This window comes from Mustela erminea, chromosome 17 (genome assembly GCF_009829155.1).
Source record: "Mustela erminea isolate mMusErm1 chromosome 17, mMusErm1.Pri, whole genome shotgun sequence".
Lineage (NCBI taxonomy): Eukaryota > Metazoa > Chordata > Mammalia > Carnivora > Mustelidae > Mustela > Mustela erminea.
The window spans coordinates 56,133,378-56,153,826 of NC_045630.1; the positions used below are offsets into that span (position 1 = coordinate 56,133,378).

The 20,449-nt window shown below is 41.1% G+C and overlaps 1 protein-coding gene across 16 annotated transcripts in view; it reads right to left on the reverse strand.

Moving 5' to 3' along the window:
• Positions 1 to 20,449, reverse strand: part of ESRRG (estrogen related receptor gamma) — a 624,049-nt gene that overhangs the window by 176,320 nt on the left and 427,280 nt on the right. For all 16 annotated transcript variants that reach the window (XM_032317728.1, XM_032317731.1, XM_032317734.1 and 13 more), the window contains one exon: positions 10,628 to 11,043. In XM_032317728.1, the coding sequence (XP_032173619.1) occupies positions 10,628 to 11,043 (416 nt within the window). The remainder of the gene's footprint in view (positions 1 to 10,627; positions 11,044 to 20,449) is intronic.

The window sequence follows — 20,449 nt, forward strand, 5'->3', positions numbered from 1 at the left end:
GTCTGTCAAATAAATAAATAAAATCTTTAAAAAAAAATGCATTTTGGAAACTCATAAGCACAAGGTATCATTCCTACTAAAGCTACTTGGGCTACTCTAAAGCCCAAGGTAAAGGTAATTTATCTGTTGTTTCTTTGCACAAAACAGCCTCATCTGTCAGGGCTCGGTTCTGGGTCAAAGGTGAACGAGGATGAAAGAATGAAAGCTATCAGAATGGAAAGGGAAGGACCGATACCTTTGCAGGGTCGTTTATCTAGTAACCAAAAAACAGCCTCCAGACTTTAGTCAAACAGTCAGTTAACAGGGGGGTGACAGGGTGGCAGGCCCTCAGAAGAAAACCCGCTGGTCTGCAACCCACGGGTCAGCCGCATCCCATTTGCTAAGAGTCCATCATACATGTAAAAGTCTACCTTGCTAGAAGACAGGAAAGCAAACGGCATGTTTAAAGAATTCTCTGGAAATGATCCTTAAAATCCCTCAGACGTGAGCATGTAAACCACACGAAGTCCTCAGCCATTACTTGCCAAGAAGAAGGTTGGTGCAGAGTGCTGGGAGGTGTTTCAGACTTGACAAGTGGTAGGCTGGGACAGGCCAAGAAAAGACAATGACTCACCAACAGATTCCTTGGAAGAAATGGCAGTGCACACGCTTCCTTCCCGTGAGAGGGTGACTGAGTCAGGAACAGGCTTGGGGGGCCCAGGTGGGTCACCACAGGAGATGCTGTCCCAATGGAGCCAGACAGAGACCCTGGCCTCACGCCATAGTCAATACCCTTCCTTCCATGCCGCTACTTCTACGGACATTAGCTCAGGGGAACCATGGGAAACTGACTGTATTTTCTGAGTGCAGAGGGTTTTATTCAAGAAGGGAAGTTTTACAAAAATAAATAATGGAGAGCATAGCCTCTTAAGTATGCATGTGTGTAGATAATCCAGAATTATACACTTACATTTTCTGATTCTATAATGTAGGCCATATCAGAGTAGAATCAAAGGAGAATATATTAATGCTACAGACACATGAGAACTTCAGTTAAAATATACAGATAGAGCTAAGTTTTAAAGATTACTAAAAAAAAAAAAAAAAAAAAAAAACAGGACACCTAGGTAGCTCCATTGGTTAAGCAGCTGCCTTTGGCTGGGGTCATGGCCCCAGGGTCCTGGGATCAAGTCCTGTGTCTGGCTCTTTGCTCCATCAGAAACCTGTTTCTCCCTCTGCTTGTGCTCTCTCTCTCTCTCTCTCAGTCTGACAAATAAATAAAATCCTTTTTTAAAATTGTATTTATTTATTTGAGAAAGAGAGAGAGCATGAGAGGGGAGGGTCAGAGGGAGAAGCAGACTCCCTGCTGAGCAAGGAGCCCCATGTGGGACTTGATCCCAGGTCTCTGAGATCATGACCTGAGCCAAAGGCAATTGCTTAACCAACTGAGGCACCCAGGTGCCCTAAATAAAATCTTCTAAAAAAAAAAATAATAAAGATTACTTTTATTAATTATAACTATGGTACTTTTAAAAATTAGTGATACTACTACTACAAACATCCTCTTTTAAATGAGTAAAAATAGGGGCACCTGGGTGGCTTGATTGGCTAAACGTTTGACTCTTGATTCTGTCTCAGGTCACCATCGGAGGGTTTTGAGATCAAGCCCCACAGTGGGCTGAGGTGCTGGGCATGGTGGAGTCTGCTTGAAAATAAATATAAGGTAATCTAGCAGAGGAACATAAAACACTTACTATCACCTCTTCCCAATCACTGTGAAATAACACAGTTGGTAGGAAAGAATGTCACTCATTTTGCAAATATACTGCCAGGAAAGTGAATTTTGTCTGCCTAATTTGACAATTAATAAATTTCAGTAATTTGACACAAACTATAGTCGGACATTTTGCCACAGCATAAAAAGTCCCACTGAAAATCCATATCCTCCCTGAATGCCATTGGCATATACCCTTTACACAGAACACATTCTTACCCAGTGTTGCCCAACTTCTCCTGTGAGTCAATAGTTAAAATGATATGTTGGTTTTAAATGACTTTCAAAATACAGTAACATAACAAAGTGTTTAAAAAACATGTAAATGACACCAGAGATTGTCATGTCACAAACTTGAGTTCCTAGTATCTTTTTCAGAGAAAAATATTGTGAGGGTTGTTAAGTACTCTATTCTCTTTTCTTTGATCAAAGATCAACCTTGCAATTTACTCTCTGAAAATAATCAGCCTTATTTTTTTTTTTTTAGATTTTATTTATTTATCAGAGAGAGAGGGCCAGAGAGCAAGCACAGGCAGACAGAATGGCAGGCAGAGGTAGAGGGAGAAGCAGGCTCCCTGCCGAGCAAGGAGCCCGATGCGGGACTCGATCCCAGGACGCTGGGATCATGACCTGAGCCAAAGGCAGCCGCCCAACCAACTGAGCCACCCAGGCGTCCCAATCAGCCTTATTTTATACAACCCAAGATCCAACCTTTTGCCAGCCACTCTAAATGTTACTCTATTTTTAATTTACACTGATTCTGCTTTCCAATTAGCTGGCTAATACACACGGATATGACATCGTGAAGGGTGACAAGAAACTAGACAAATCTAGTCCCCAAAAAAGTAAAAGATTGTGAAAACTGAGACAATGCATCATCATGATAAAGACCATCATGATAAAGAACTTGCTTCCAGTTTAAACAAAAGATATGTATGCAAAGTTGCTTGAAAAGGTTCTCCTGAGGAAAATCTTGGTAGTCAAGGTTGCCAACCAGGAAGATACACTGGGGTGTTTGGGTCTGGCAGTTACCTAGCAGTCAAATTGAGTCCTAGACATGTTTTTGTAAGGCCTCAAGTTCAGAGTGGTTTTCATAGTCTTAAACAGCTTAAAAAATAAAACAAAGCCAAGTAGAGTATACCACACAGAAGGCATGTGACCTCCGGATGCTAAGATATTTACTTGCTGGCTCAAAAAAGACCTGAGGAGCGGTGGTGACAATTTTGGTCCATTCCTAAGAGTCAGAACAAACCAGGGAAAGATGTCACTACTCATTTGTCCTAAGAAGTGGGTTCATTGGTCAAAACTGAGAGAGATAAATCTGTAAACTGTGCTGTTTCCTCAAACATCCGTACACATAATACATGCCCTTACCACCATAGACAGCATGCAACACTCAATTTTACTATGAAAATAAACATGGAGGTTAACTATTAAAATAGTGGGAGTATAGCAATATCTCTAATTTATAATTTGGCAACATCCATGTAGTTCTAAAAATCCAACAAAATTGCCTTCAAATACAAGAAGAAGTGAAAAAAGTGAAAAAGCAAGCTCTGAGTTAGAGCAAATGAACCATATACAATATTTCTTTTGTAAACATTAGTGTCACTAGCTAATTTAATCCTGCATCCAAACTGGTACCCTGGAGATTCTCCAAGTCAATTTTAACATATCCATAGTATTCTGAGTATCAATCTTAGAATGTATTAGAGTTTTAAAGCAGCCATTTATAAACTGTGGTCATTATTTTCTCTAAATACTATTTAAGTTAAAGAGATCATATTTGATTATTTTCTTTTGTAAGGATCAGAGGATGTTCAGACACTCGATCTGTAAGTTTCTTTTTCCTCCAGAGTTGCAAATATTCTCTTCTAAGACCAAAATAGCACATAATGGCAAAGAAAACATGACGCCCAGCAAAGATCCTCCCGGACTAGGCAGCCTGCTCCAGGAAAGAGTCAGCAGTGTGGAAAAGAAGTCAGCACATCAGATCCACAGGCCATGCCTACAGCGTTAGCAGATGGCTAGCAGGCAAATGCCTAATCTTTAATGCCCCATGTTTCAGATGATATTTAGGCTCTTATCAGTGTCACCTTTAGACTCAGACAAAAAGAGCCCCCACCCGAAAGCCCTGAACTTTAGAAGGCATTTGCCTCAGTGCAAGGACTCCTTTGACAAACTAAGGGGATAAAACCAGCTGGAGCCAACCCTCTTGTACTCCCTGATTCCCAATACCTTGGACCCTCAAATTCTGTGGCTAAATCACCATAAGTCCCATTCCAAAGCCTGCATGGGTCTCTCCCCTGGTCCATCCTCTGGAAGGTGCCCTGGACTGGACTGGACTGCTGGTGTGCACGTTATGAGGCCCAGGAACGGTCAAGGGGAAGCTGTTTGGAAAGGTCAGTGGGCCATGGACATGTGAGCAGGATGTCCACACTCTGCACAGGACACAATGGGAGGTAGAGGGGAAGAGAGACATGGGGTAGGTTGTAGACTAAGGACTGATCTTCCTTCTACTGCCTCCTGCTGACACAAAACTCCTGTGAGTCTAAGAACTCAAAATGCAGGGGTGCCTGGGTGGCTCCGTTGTTAAGCGTCTGCCTTGGGCTCAGGTCCTGATCCCAGGGTCCTGGGATCAAGCCCCACATCGGGCTCCCTGCTCTGCTGGAAACCTCCTTCTCCCTCTCCCACTCCCCCTGCTTGTGTTCCTTCTCTTGCTGTGAATCTCTCTGTTAAATAAATAAATAAAATATTTTTAAAAAAAAAGAACTCAAAATGCAGAGCTGGCCTCCCAGGTCATTATGAAGTATGTTTTTCCAATAAAAGAACAGAACATATGTTCCTCGGCACTTCGTGATCTTGATTTATAAACTTCTAAGTATTCCCCGTACATTATGTGGCTGACCATGGTCCTCTTCTTCAGGCCCCACAAATGTCCAGAGTGAACTTAGTGTTCATAACACTCACTCCTATATCCCACGCTGCAAGGGTGTCCTGCTACTTCATTCCTGAATCCCGCATGTGGGGTATCTCATGCAAGTTCCAGGATTCAGGCTCCTGTTCTGATTTACCCAGTTTCCCATGCATGGCCACAGGGAAAAGAAAAGAAAAGAAAAGAAAAAAGTGAATTGATCACCATAAAACTATGTAAAACGGAATCAAATCTTAGTTTGATTACCTAGCATTTAGCCACCTGAATACCTCCTGATATAAAAGGGTGCTATTATGAAGAATGGCTACAGGAAGAAAGGGTTAATTATCACAGCAGTGATCTGACGAAGACCACATCCTCGTTTAGCATCAGGGACTCCTCTGCGCTGGAATATCTGAACCACCCAGTGTTTGAGTATTCCGGTCATATTACCAAGAGCAACCAAAGCTAATAATTCATTGCGCTAATGATCCATCGGGCCAGGTACTCTGGTGGACATTCCCACCTGAGAAACAGAGGCACAGTGATATTAAGGTCTCTCAGCTCTAAGGGGCTCTATTTAGGTCTGGTTTTATATGAACCCAAAACCTATGCTATAATGAATACCTTAAAAAAAAAAAAAAAGCCAAACCCTATGTTTTAAATATATAATTTCCTCTTCATAAAAGTGGGGGCAATATAAAATGCCTATCTCCTGCACAGAAATGAGCAGCTGAAATGGCCATGGCAGGTACACAATAATATATGAATATTTATTTTCCATATTCTAGTGGAGAAATAGCGGGCAAGTGTTAGTATGTTAAGTACTATGTACTGACACTCTGAGGGGCCTATAAAGATATTTTCCTTTCTTCACTACAGTCTGGGCAAAACTCTTCACGAGAAGGTGCACACACACAAAATTTTCCACTCATTTATGGGTTGGGACTAACAGTGTAATTAGAAAGAAATCAGAAAAACGATATCACACACACACAGTTTAAAAAAAAAAAAAAAAAACCACCTAGAAAATGCCAATGAAGTCACTGGTGGCCTTCTAACCCTGTCCGGTGACAGGAATGCCAAATCTTCTAAAAACTTTCTGGTCAGTAGAAAACAAAACAAAACAAAAACACCCTGACTTTTCCCTAAATGCTGACCTAATTCAATCGTTTCCCAATGATGACTTGGAAACAGTCAATAAATAAAATATGCCTTTCTGGTTGGCTTTCACTGGAATTTATGATTAACTGCCTTTCATAATTGGAATACCCAATTCATCTATGAAAAGAACAATTCTCATTACTTTTTTTTTTTTTTTTTAAGAGAGAGAGACCACACAGGGCAGGGAAGGGCAGAGGGAAAAGAGGGGAGAGAGAGAGAATCTCAAGAAAACTCCCTGCTGGGCACAGAGCTCAATGCTGGGCTCGATCTCATGACCCTCAGATCGTAACCTGAGTGGAAACCAAGAGTCTGGCGCTCAACTGACTGAGCCACCCAGACGCCCCTCATTACCTTTCTTAAGATATGCTCTGGATCTATGTTTTTTTGTCTGTAAATTTAAGAAGTATTTTTCTTTTTTAATTCTTTTATAATTCTTTTATAATTGATATTCATTACATATTACATAATCAGTCTTAAAAATAAATTATTATAGGGGCGCCTGGGTGGCTCAGTGGGTGAAGCCTCTGCCTTCCGCTCAGGTCATGATCTCAGGGTTCTGGGATCGAGCCCCGCATCGGGTTCTCTGCTCGGCGGGGGGCCTGCTTCCTCCTCTCTCTCTGCCTGTTTCTCTGTCTACTTGTGATCTCTGTCAAATAAATAAAATTTATATATATATACACATACATATGTGTGTGTGTGTATATATATATATATATATATAAAATAAACAAATAAATTATTACAATAGAACGGGAATAAAAAACAGAAAAGGCAATATTCCCCATGACTACGCCTTTGGATGCACAGGTTACGCAGTCAGGTCAACCAGAGCCGTGCTGGTGAGGCAGAAGCCACAATTACATAATGTCCCGGGCCTAAGGGTTGTGAACAGGAAGAAAGACTCATTCTTAAGGGGAATTGCATAATCTCTTCTCATTCCCTGAAGCGCTGTAGGGGCGGGAAGGGAGAGACTTCTATCTGTCAAGGAGAGTTTGGCTGCACGGCTGCCTCAAGGCAAGAGAATAGATTATATGTCCCTTCAGCATCAGAGTAAGACTCTGTGATGCTACAAGAGATTCCAAGCCACTTTGAGTATCTTTGGAGTTCAACTGCTATCTCCCTTGGGCCTCAGAAAGGAGGGGCTGTTCCCATCTTCCTTACAATTCCCACCCTAATTATTACATTATACTTTCACAATTTAATCCCTTTATTTGCCTCACTGCCTTTTTGGGGCTCAGTTAGCACCACGGTGTGCTCCCTGCTGATGTAGCTAGCGGGGTAGCCTTACTCAGTGCCGCCCAGCTGCCAGCTCCAAGCCCAGCCAGGTGGGCGAGTCCAGAGTGCTAATCTGGACAGTGACATCTCTGTCTCCTGCTCAAAATCCTTGAAAGTTGCTCTCTCCAATATGGAGTAAAACTGAGCACTGTACATCAATGCCAAGAATCACCCTGTGCTTTGCTCTGTTAAGCTTCTAGTAGCATTTCAGCATCCTAAGGAAGAATCAGGCACAGAATTCCAGTGGCTCTGTTTTAGTTATTGCTCAGTAAATAACTATTGCAGAGCTATTAATATCTAAGCTATATGATTTTAAAAAAACAAAACCAAAAAACAAAAAACCCTGCCAGGAAATTGTTTCATACTTGTTCTATCTTTGGAAACATACGAAGGACAAAGGAGTTGAACCACTGCCTGCACCCCACCACCACCACCATTACTAAAAATCTGGTATTCCCTCAAGACAGGAGACGCTTGTAGAGGAATTCACCTCAATGCACAAAGGTTTGAGAACAAAATTTTAATAAAATGCTGGTAAGATGCAGCTCCAGACAGTTTACTCACGTCTGGCTCATAGTAGGTCCTCGGTAAATATTTGCTGAGCACAGGGAAGTGGTTTTTATAGTGAGAATCTCTTGCTTATATCAGCATACAGAGCACCTGTTAATTTATCCCAAAATATTAGCTTATCTTCTGGTAGTTTTAATGCTAGAGTGGTATAAATTGAATAAACAAAATTGAATTACTAACGGTTTGAATTTCAGATACTCTGTAACAAAAGTATTCTAATACCTTTGGACAATAGCCAGTAAGAACCCAAAGATTTGAAATATGTTTTCATTCTCAAGTTTTACAATGTTAGAAAGCAGGCTAAAGACATTTCTCAAATGCCCAATAGTGTGAGGAAGCTCCACAGGTCGACCACCATTGCTTTTACTCACTCTACTTAGGATTTCCCATTACATTTTATCCTTAAACATTCCCTGAAGTAGGTATTAGTGCCTTCAACTTACAGATGAGAAAAAAGAAAAGAAAGCTCTAGGGGATGAAGGATTTTTCTGAGAAAATGGTAAATAAAATATGGCAACGATAAGCCATAAAATAGGAAGAGAGAGCCATCAAAATATCTAGGGAATTCATATGTACTCCAGACTAACTTGGCTTGTGTTCTTCCGTTAAAATTCTAAAAGGCTATGAAAAAGTTAGGCTTAAATAGCCACTCAATTTTGTCAGAGTTATGATGTCTTGAAAACCTGAGTCCCTTAAGTCAACCCTTTAACTGCGCCTTCATCAGCTACAAATCAGGGCGGCAATGTCACAGACGACACAAAAGCAAATTGGCGATGGTACAACCCATTCCGCTAAGAACAGTGAGTGGGAAAAAAAAGGTGGGAGATTATGTACACATAAAGGATTTCATAATCACCTTTTGTTAAAACATTTGGAAGGATTAGAATTTAACCAAACAGTCTCATTTGCACTTTAAAAATCAGTACATAACAAAGTTATTAAACTGATTTCAGTTACATCCAAGAAGGAACCATTAGAGACAATGGCCAGTCAGTAAATCAGCAGCAACACAGCCTAGAGCCATGGTTCTCAAAGCTGGGTAAGCATCCGAATCACCTGCGGAGTACACACAGATTGCTGGGCTCACCCCACCAGAGATTCCAATTGAGGCGATCTGCAATAAATTCCCAGGTGCTACTGATATCCCCGGTTCACTGGCCCATACTTTGAGAAACACTTCACTTACAAAAAGCAGCACCAAGGAAGGCAGCGTTTTACCCTTGACTTTATCAAAGCATTAAGCAGAAGGCTTTCAAAAATCTCCCCCAACCCTTGCCCTGGCCACACCCGAAGCCAACTCATTCAGAATTGGGGGGTAGGAGCCCTGGCATCAATTTTTTTTTCAGTCTCCAGGTGATGGCAGTGAGGTGGCTGGGATGAGAACCACTGACAGGTGGAAAAACACACGTGTATCCAGAAGTGCTTGTTAAGAAGAAAACATTTTGTAAACCACTGAGAATAGAATCATTCTATTCTAGAATAGACTAGAATGTTCTATTCTATTCTATAGAATCAGAATATTCTATAGATTATATTCTCTATATAATAATATATATAGAGAATATAATCTATTCTATAGAATAGAATATAGAATGAGCTGAGGATCTCCAATAAGCAATTAATTCTTTCCTTTCCCTATATTCTCCAAAAGTGGATCACAAAGGAACCACAAAAGTGAAAATTATAATTTCCTATAAGAATACAGATCTATAGCGTTTCACATGAACGGAGGTCTCTATTTGTGGATTGCGAGCTGAAAGGAGCACACACAAATTTCGGCCACATTTTTCTACATTTATATTGCTATTTATAAAGCTAAAAATCCATACAGGTTTGGGAATATCTTATAAACATTGCAGGGATATTTTATAATTAGGAATAATTTGGAAGGCTTTTTTAAAAGCTCATTGAAAAGGTGAGGAAAGTATATCCAACCATAGGGAAAGAAGAAAGGTTTCTTCTTCCCATTCTTTAATGGGAAATTAAATTTGTTTAGAGCAGTGGTTCTTAAAGCATGGTCCCTGGGCCAGCAGTATGAGCATCACCAGGCAATTTGTTAGAAATGTAAATTCTTGGCACACCTGGGTGGCTCAGTTGTTAAGCATCAGCCTTCAGCTCAGGTCATGATCCCAGGGTTCTGGGATCGAGTCCCGAATCGGGCTCTCTGCTCAGCGGGGAGCCTGGTTCTTCCTGTCTTACTCTACCCTGCTTATATTCCCTCTCTTGCTCTCTCTCTTTGTCAGATAAATAAATTATATATATATATATATATATAAATTTATATTTTATACTTATATAAAAAATATATTCTATATACATATATTTATGCACACATATGTATAAATATAATATATATATTTATACATATATATTTATATATTATTTTATATATATACACATATATCTTTATATATAAAATACATGTATCTATTTTTACATAAAATACATATATATATATTTATATATAATAATTCTTGGGCTTCTACTCCAGATGTAATGAATCAGACTCTCTGAGGGTAGGGCCTGGTGATCTGCCTTTAGCAAGATCACAAGGTGATTTTAATGCACGCTCAAGTTTCAAAACCCTGAACCCTGCTCTAAAATATTTATTATTTCCATGCATCTGCAAGAAGAACCAAAGAGGCCAAAATACTACTGATCTAGGGTTATCTGTTTAGTTGCTATACAGACCCACATTGCTCTGATAACAGCAGCGGTTTGTTTTTTTTTTAACCCTAAGCTTCCTATCATGTCATCGTTAGAGCTTAATGGTGAAAGCAGAATTGATAGGAGGCATATCTAGGGGAGTTTAGTCTTTAATTGCTCCACAAGCTACTGTAATCTATTTCTATTTCGTACTCAAGGAAGAATTAAGACTGTACAACTTGATCAACAAGGATAAGAACTGGAAGGCTGGACGAGGGTAGGGTTGTTCCAGGTGCAACACTAACCTTGAATCGTCCTCTTGAAGAACGCCTTGCAGGCTTCGCACGATGCTACCCCATAGTGGTACCCGGACGCGATGTCGCCACACACTAAACACAGTCTCTTGGGCATCGAGTTGAGCATGTATTCACACTTGGTCTGGGGATCTTCCACAATGGTGCTGGAGCAGTCATCATACAGTTTCCTGACAGGCCCACTCCCTCCTAGGATAGGAGCAGAAGGGTAGAGAGGTGGCGAGTCAAGTCCGTTCTGATGGCCATTCATGGTTGAACTGTAGCTCCCGCTGGCGTCGGAAGAGCCACCTGGGCTGTGGTGGTTGACGCTGTCCGTCAGGGAGGCCGGGCTGGAGGGTTCCGTCTTGATGAAGGACGAACAGCTGGAGTCAATGTGTCGATCTTTGTTTGACATTCTGCAGAGAAGCCTGAGATGTAGGGAGATACAAACGGAGAGAGAAAAAAAAGAGAGTGTCAAACACGGCGACTAAAGGGGTAGAAAGAAAGAGAAGGTTAAGAAACAAACAAACAAACAAAAAACAGAGAGAGAGAGAGAAAGCCAAAGGGAAGGATGAAAGGAGGGAAAAAAAAAATAAAAGAATTCATATGTTAAAGACATTGCTCTTTGAGCAAAGTGGGTGAGAGCTGGAACTACACATCACTCATTCTCTAGTCAATATCTCTTGTTCTACAAGAAGGTAATCAGCATAAGGGCATGACAGGGTTACATCAAAGTGTCCAGACAGGCCATAAACAAAACCTCTAATGGGTCAGATTCCTTTTATTTTACCTTCCTCCTAGAGAACCACTGTCAATATCTAAATCAACACTCTAGATTCTAAATTTACCCGTGGAAGAGGAGTGATTTAAAAGTCCGTATCATTTCCAAAATTGGATTTATCCTCACGCTACTCTTGCCCGCCACGTTCCGATGCTGCAATCATGTCACTGTGAGAAGAATCCAACTTTCATTTTCAAGACTGAACAGATGACTCCTCAGCTCTGTAATTACTGTTTGTCAACATGCTTCTATAAGCATAACTGTGTCTTTTATTGATCTAAGACACATAGGGAATATATCCTCCGCCACTTTGCTGCTTTTTTTTTTTTTTTTTGAATCGCTCTATTTCATAGCTGTTTCGCAATCAAGAAAGGTGTCAGGTATAAAACTCCAGCCAATATGTAAGGGTGAGATCCTAGAGCCCACAAAACTTAGTGAAATGGTCACCAGTACTGATGAATACATATGTGCAAGTTCCTGCACGTGTGATTGGCCATTGTTTAAGAGACGAATCAGGAAAAGCCATCTGAGCCTTCAGGATACCTGTGAGTCCATAAATCTGATACTTCGTATTATATTTAGCAAACTATGAACGTATCGCATTTTGTCAAGAAAAATGGGATTTGTGATGGTCCCTTTCCCCCACTGCCTTTAGTCTTTCAACATGAGACCTCCTAAAAGGAAACATGAGGCATCTAATCTGACAAACTATCTCTCTTATCTAGAAGAAACGGACTGCCCCTCTTTCTTTGTTGGACCCGTAAGTGATTAAATTTCTGAAAAGGTAATTAGATGAAAAGATATAATTGGTCCTATTTTCTTTCCGATTAGCCATACTGCAAAACCCCTTTTAGCCAAGTCTCTAGGAATATTCTGAGAGCCTGCTATGGAAAGAAGAGGTGACAGTTGAGAAGGGGACTTGGCTAATTGCTTCCCAGTGGAAAGGTGATTTATAGGAATCCCACGGGGTAATGGTGATTCACTAGAATTTGGGGGAGTTGTCCCAATATAACCAAAGGGAAGCAATTATCTCTACCACTATAAATCTAAGCATATTTTTTCATTGCCCAAATTTCATGTTCTCCTCCAGGTTTCCCCCCCCCCATCCTGTTACTTTAAAGAGAAAAAAAAAAAAAAATCCTATTGGGGAAGTTCCCTTCACTGTTCCAAGAAAGCTGTCTCTAAAGCAAAGCATCAAGAGCGAAAATTCGCCTCTTAACCAGTACACCGCACCTTGGGAATTTTGTTCTGCTTTCTAAAGTACAACAGTATCACGATGTAAAGAAAGCAAACAGGAAGGAGAAACCCACAAAAATATCTTCTCGCTCTCGCCCACCCACTCGTGTTGTCCTTTCCTCAAGAGCTAGTGAAAGCGAAAATATCCCCCTCGCCAGCCTGAACTACGGGGTCCTCTCCCTTCTGCATCTGCTGCCTTGTACCCGTCACCGTTAATGAGCGCTGTAATTAATAGATCGCTCTCCCCGACTCCCTGCCTGCACTCTGGGCTAAGCACTTTTCCTCAAGTCAACGTTTGAAAGAAAGCGGGTCGGCACTGACTTACAGCAGCCCTGCGAATTCCTTTTAATTTAGAGCACTTACCCCACCACTTCACTTATTACCTTATAATTACTGGACTGCTCGCACATACATTATGATCTTGGACTAGAGCTAGAAGTTATTAGGGTACTAAAACATGCTTGCTCCCCTTTCCTCTCTCTGGCACTGAATTTCTCACAGCGATGACAATTAACTCTTTCGCCATCTGCTCTCAAGTCACCATTTCTTAATTTTTTCTTTTTTTTTTTTTCTTTTTCCAGAGAGTGGCTTGGTCACAGAACATACCATGTCTTCTCCAGGCCTTCCTCTCCCTCTCTCTCTTTTCTTGGATCATCTGTGCTCAACTTCATCCCAATTTTCTTCCCCTCAGTCTTTCTCTCATGGACCTTGACAGTCGGCAGAACTTTTGATGAAAACACAAGGTCAGAACTGCTTTCCTGTTTATGGAACAGTTACTTGCTAAGTCACCAAATGTTTACGTGCCAAATGCATATTGTTAAAGTCCCTGAAAAATAGGGAGTCTCCAGCCAGCTGTCTCCTCCGAAATCTCAGTCCGTAACTTTGCAATAACCTGCGTGGAAGCAAGGACATTAGGAAGCTAAGTTACTGGGGAGGGGTGTCTGAGTGGCTCAGTGGGTTAGAGCCTCTGCTTTTGGCTCAGGTCATGATCCCAGAGTCCTGGGATCGAGCCCCGCATCGGGCTCTCTGCTAGGCAGGGAGTCTGCTTCCTCCTCTTTCTCTGCCTTCCTCTCTGCCAACTTGTGATCTCTGTCTGTCAAATAAATAAATAAAATCTTAAAAAAAAAAAAAGTTACTGGGGAAGTCTCTGGAAGGTGGCAGTCTCTTCACCTGCACAAGGTCTAGCACGTGTAGCTGTAAATGAGACCGAGGAAACTGGATTTGTGCTCTAGGTTATGTGTTTCTTTTCAGACAATACGCTGCTTCCTTAGTTAATACCTTTTGCCCAGTGGAAACAGTTACAGTCAGACTTGCCGTTTATCAGATGCTCCCGATCTGGAAGGCACTGACCCAAGCCCCTCCTCATACTACTTCACTTAAGCCTCAAGACAACCCTGTGAGGGAGGAATTCTTCTTCAGGAAACAGAGCCTCAAGCGTCACCCAGTGCCCCGAAAGTCACAGAGTGAGGGCATGGGAACGCCGGAATTTGAACTCAGGTCCAATGCCAAAGTCCAGTGCAGAAATGTCCTGAAGCCAACAGAGAATTTTTTTTTTTTTAAAGCCAAGCAATTAGGGGTAGAAGTGACACCACACAGAGCGACCTAAGACCTCCCCAGCCACCCCACCGGCCGGCCTCAGCTAAGTCCTCCTCCCCAGTGCTGGGAATGATACCTAAACAGCAATCTCGGAGAGAACACAGTTGTCTCCTAATTACTACTTAGCTCGTCACATCAAACACTTCCTAGACACCATTACATTATACCCTAAAACTACAGCGGGTCTTAATTCTCTTCCTCTCTGTCTCTGAAATTCTACAGCTCTATTATTCAAGCCTGAAATATTCACAACTATCTATAAATTCAATTGTCAGCTGGTGGGTTTTATTCTAGACTTCACTTCAATCTAAAATTAGAGGCACTAAAATTCACATTAACTCTAAGAGGAATGTAGTGAATAAGACTTTATTTCAAAAGAACACCTTTTTGTCAGAAAGAGCCATTTTCGAGATGATGGCTTTATCTGTAGCCAAAGAGAATGAGCCCAATTCTACATTGTGCTGTTAATGCAGAAATTTTAGGTCACATTGAATTAATAAAAATCTAAATTTAGTTAAGAATTACGAATAGAGGGGTGCCTGGGTGGCTCAGTGGGTTAAGCCGCTGCCTTCGGCTCGGGTCATGATCTCGGGGTCCTGGGATCAAGTCCCGCATCGGGCTCTCTGCTCAGCGGGGAGCCTGCTTCCCTCTCTCTCTCTCTGCCTGCCTCTCCGACTACTTGTGATTTCTCTCTGTCAAATAAATAAATAAAATCTTTAAAAAAAAAAAAAAGAATTACTAATAGAAATAACATGTGTAAGAAAGTGTGGGAAGTATTTATTTTAAAGCCTCAGTACACTCGCTTTTATTATTTGAAGGGAAATGATGAGATGCACAGGGGGCAAGACAAGAGACTTTCCAAAAAACTTCTGAGGGAACACCCTGAGAAAAAACTGGAGGGAGAAACAGCTATGTGGAGACTCACAGTTTGCTTCTGCAGAAGACACTAAATTTGAGGGATTTAACAACTTTCCTGAGGCCAGGGTGAGTCCAGTCCTGTATAAAGAGGCATTTTTAACATGGTTTGACATACAATCTCAGGAATTCTGACGATCATGCTTCGTAGCCTGGCCCAAGAGTCAGCAAGGGTAAAATTTACCTTTGGAGTTAGATACTAACGATCAGGTAAATACAACTTCTTAGTTGCTGGACTATTTCAAAATGTAATTTTTGAAAGTTAATTAACTGTGCTAGACGCGTGCAGGTATAGAGAGAAAGAGAGAAAGAATAAGAAGCAATTAAAGTGGTTGCTGTAGGGGGAAACAAGAAGATAATCTGTAAGTTAATATTCAATTTATATTATAACGATCAGGCTTAATTGTTTTCAGAGATTCTACCTAGATACAGGTAAATGAGCGACCTTGAATGAATCGCCCCGAGTTAGAATTCCCACATGCGTGCGTCCATGTCCAACCCAGGTGGTCTGCAGTTCAAGGCAGCTTAGCAAATACTTGGTGTTAAATGCCGGCATAACAACAATGTCCCACAGTCATACATATTATATGTCCTTCATCGACAGGTAAGTTCTTTAGCAGATGTAGTTCATCATTTAAATTTTATACAAACTCAAAATTAGTTGCTACTTCATTTCTTTACTTTAAAAAATGGTGCATGAGGGCGCCTGGGTGGCTCAGTGGGTTAAGCCTCTGCCTTCAGCTCAGGTCATGATCCCAATCGAGCTCCGCATCGGGCTCTCTGCTAGGCAGGGAGCCTGCTTCCTCCTCTCTCTCTCTCTCTCTCTCTGCCTGCCTCTCTGCCTGCTTGGTCGCTCTCTGTCAAATAAATAAATAAAATCTTAAAAAAAATTTTAAAAATAATTAAAAAAATAATAATAATAATAAATGGTGCATGAAATTCTCTTAAGGAACATATTATGCACAGTTCTTTGGGTTTCCTAATTGTCATACTAAGACAAGATCTTTTGAAACTTTTATTTTATCCATACCAAGGACAGACACCTTAATAAGCTAAATAAATGCCAACTAAAGAAGTCACTATTTTATTTTCTTCCTTAAGGGCCCCAAAAGGTACCCATCTTCATCATAAACTCCAAACACTTTGCATCAGTTTTTATCCAAAAATTTGAGGTAAGCACACTGCAGCCAGCAAACCTGCAAGTTTACAAATACGAGACAGAAACAGGAAGACAAGAGTCCTTAGCTTTCTTATCGAATCACAGAATTTCAGGGTCGGAAAAGAAGGTTTTCAGGTCCTGCTAACCTAATCACTATCTACTCAAGATAGGAACGAATCTATGAGGATTGGTCAGTTTTCTACCTTCTGAAATCACCAGATTATAAATATTTAAGTATTTTTAAATAAAAAATTAAATATAAAAAAAAATTAGCCTGCCGGTTTCTTTGTTTTGTTTTAATGTGCTCAGAAGGAAACTTCCAAGATTTATGCCAAGCTCCCAGAGTCCCAGGCTTCAGAGCCCATGACCCCAGCAAGCAGCTCCCTTCACAGCCTGAGTTACAACTTCAAGCATCTACTTTACAATGAGCGTCTTTTTTTTTTTCCTGCTTCAACTAATTGCACTCTCGTAAAGTGGCAAAATGTGAATCACTTAGTAACAAAATGGGCACCAGCTGCTATTGTCAGAGAATGGTGATGCTGAAGAAAAGGGAAAGCAACCGAATGAAGTGTCATGTCAGAAATCAACGGTGCAACGTGTGATTTGAGAAAACATGACTACTTTACAGAGACAGGGTGTCATTATGGCATCACAGTAATACGATGCTTTGACAACTACTGGGTCTAACATATCATCATTGCATTAAGGTACACTGGCTTAGTTGGGGAAGGAAAAGAAAGGATTTTTTCTTTTAATAAGAAATATCTTAAGGTCTGCCTGGTTAACCTAATGAAAAGAGATCATTAATTGTAAACGAAGAACTGTAAATCCTGACCCACAATGCTCACAGAGATTAAAACACACGTGCACAGATATGCACACACACTTCTGGATAATTTCAGGCCTTCTTCAATAAACCTTGTGGCCCATCTACTGGACCAGATTTCTGCATAACAGGATCACAATCATTTACTAATGCTGCTTCTTGATTCTTCGAATAACGCGCGCACTTAGTCTGGAAGAACTTACTCCATCAAGAACGAAGAGTAAGCAAACAGTTCCCTGCAAAGCTGGTGCTTGAGATGCTGATGAGAGAGGAGGCTCGGCGGCATGGGGACAGGAAGCTAGCTCCTCAAAACATTATCAGGGCCTCTCTCGAAGCTGAAAGCTCTCCTAATTCTGTAAAAGGGTGTGTACTACACCAAAAAAGGAAATTTAGGGCAGCAACCAAGAGAATTTTAATTCATTGCTGGACACTTACTGAAAGCAAGTACCCCCTGAAAATAACTGCACAGCTAAAGACAAAACCAACATGTGGAAGGATCCTGTTGAAATCCCACCTACTTTTAGGGTTCCAGAGTTCAATGATCCTGTCTTTCGCAACTTTGATCTGACATCACACTAGGTTGGCCATCCTGGTTTAAGCACTGAAATCCCACGTCTTGGAAACTCCTTAGTGCCAGGTAAATCAGGAATGGCTGGCCACCCACTCTGACAGATAGACCCTAGAACCCCATACCTCCACTCCTATCATGACTCCAACAGAGGAAGGGAAACATAAAATATTCATTTTCAGCAATGAAGGCCCAGAAAACTGGCTGGAGAAATGCACTAATAAGAGTGTGCAGCCTAACAAGACTGAGGGTGTTGTTAAGTACGTGTGTTAGAAAATGCCTATCAATACACCAGCGTCCCCTCTCATGGTGCCATGCAAGCGAGAGGGCACTGCTGATCACCTTGTTAAGTTATCCAGACTATTTTAGATGTAGGAGATTGCAGTAGCTTCAATCTGTATTGCCAGATGATTTCTGGTGCTTCCTGGTTGATAAACTTTATTAATGGGAAAAGAAATGGTCCTGTGATATCACAATGTGTTGCACATTATGATTGTTGACAGTTTCTGTATTTAAGGATTCGATCTGATGCAGGGGCGCTTAGTAGTGTAATTTATCCTGAGCTTGTTTTCTTGGACCTATTTCAATCTAAGGGTGAACATCCCTTGTTTATAGCTCTGAATACAGTAAGTGAGCTACTGGCAAATCAATAAAACTGTTAAATGCATAATAATGCTGGGTAATTGCATACATGATGTTTTGCATAATTAACTGTCTGAGCTTTTCTTTAATATAATGGGCACTCATGTAATATAGAGTAGCTATAAGTCTATAAAATATACACAGTTTATATGAACCATGATTCTGCTTAAAACTCTGGCTAATCATCTACATCGGCTTTGAAGGGAGAGCTCTCTTCCACTGCCAAGTCCAAATCAATTCTTATGACATTACTTTATAACGAACATGATATTTAACTGATGATGGCTATTAGCTATTATACAGATTACATTCAAGAAGTGTAACAGTAGGGGGAAAATACCATTTAGTTTAAACAAACTTCTGCCATGTAATCAATATTATTGAGGCAAATTAGGTGTTTTAACAAGTGTGTATATTTGCCCTAATGCAGCTTAATTAACTATATCCTCACAAGTGCCCAATTCCATGACACCTACGGATGTTAAAAGAGAATCCCAAGAAATGCCTAGTCAGAAATTCAAATACACAACAGAAGCCCGAACAAGCACAATTCTGAGCCCTAAGAATATTTCTTACCATACACAAGCTACACTCCTGAGACCGAGAGCCCTAAGGACCAGAGGGCTTCAGAATAGTGTCTCCCCGACTGTCAACCCACATAGGTAGCAACTGCCCATGGGTAACCTGGTCACTCTTTCCAGGGTAGAGTGGAACAGCCTTGGGCAGGAGGTGGGGACTATGGCTAGAAAGGAAGGTTAGTAAGGGGGATAAAACTACACAAGATAAATCACCAAAATGAAGCTTACGATATATGCTGAAATGTAACATTTATTCGGTCTTAGAGATTTACTACACTCATGAGCAGACCTCCTCCGTAGTAAGCCTTCTAGAGAAAAGAAATAGTCTCCTACTTCTACAAATCTCTGGTCTTTCAAACAGAAATATGGATCAATAAAGTTTGCTTGTGTTCAGACAATTCCGTTTTCAAGCAGTCAAGGAGCACACTGCAGTGAAAAAGCAGACACCACAGGAGAGAACTGACAGCTAAATGAAGACCTTCTCGCAGCATCTCACTGGAGGAGAAGTAAACAGACATTCAACCCATGGAAAGTCTACGCAGTGATCTTTACAAATTACAATCGAATATAGATGCTTTACACACTCTCTCCAGTGATGGAGTTCACAAATCAAATCCAGGTCAATGAAAGCTCAGGCTGACTGAGTTTCCTTTTCCCCTTCTCTTGGCTGCACTGAAACAGGAAATGGGGATGCTATCAGAGGAGTTGATGCACGAATATTGAGATCATGGTATTGATGTCACCCTTTACTCATTAAGAAAATGTTTTGCAAAAGCAATTACGATGACCAATAAACCTACGGCCTTCATGGAGACAGGCCAGTTCACTTGGAGTGGAACTCGAAGACCAAACCTGAAACTGGGTGAATTTCAGTATTGGGAAAATTTAAACACTAAGAAGGAATCATTGTTGAAATAAAGGATGAGCACATATGGACATATCTACACTAGACAGAGATTCACCGTCCAACCAGAGATAATAAACCACATCATATCCTCTTGGACAAGTGACTAAACTATATTTATACTTTTAACTTAATAGCTTCGTCTGCACTGGGTAACGTCTGGATGCAAAGGCAGCTGGTCTGGGGTGATCTACGAGGGCACAGGTTATGCTTGTATTCAGCTGGTATCAGGTGTTGCTCCGCGGAGGCAGGAGAGCAGGGGAGGCATGCAAGAGGGGAAATCGCTCCTTATTAATCCTAAATCTTCCCCTGTCCTCCTTTTTTGAACCTCTCAGTGAGCTAGCTGCTTGGAGAAGGACCGCCATTTGCGGGTAAGGGAAAATAAAATACATACACATGTGTACCGAATTCAAGCCACAGAAACGACAAAGTTTTCGTTTTGTGGCAGAATGAGTTTTGTAGAAAGGGAGTATTCAGCAGTGAGACAGCATCCAGTGAGCTCAACGGAGGCCATCAACGGGCCTGGACTTCAGACAGGAAGGACCTGCTTGTCATGTTATTCAAAGGTCCAAAACCAAATATGCAGAGAAACATCCCTAAATCTTCTTTGCAATTCTGAAAAACTAATT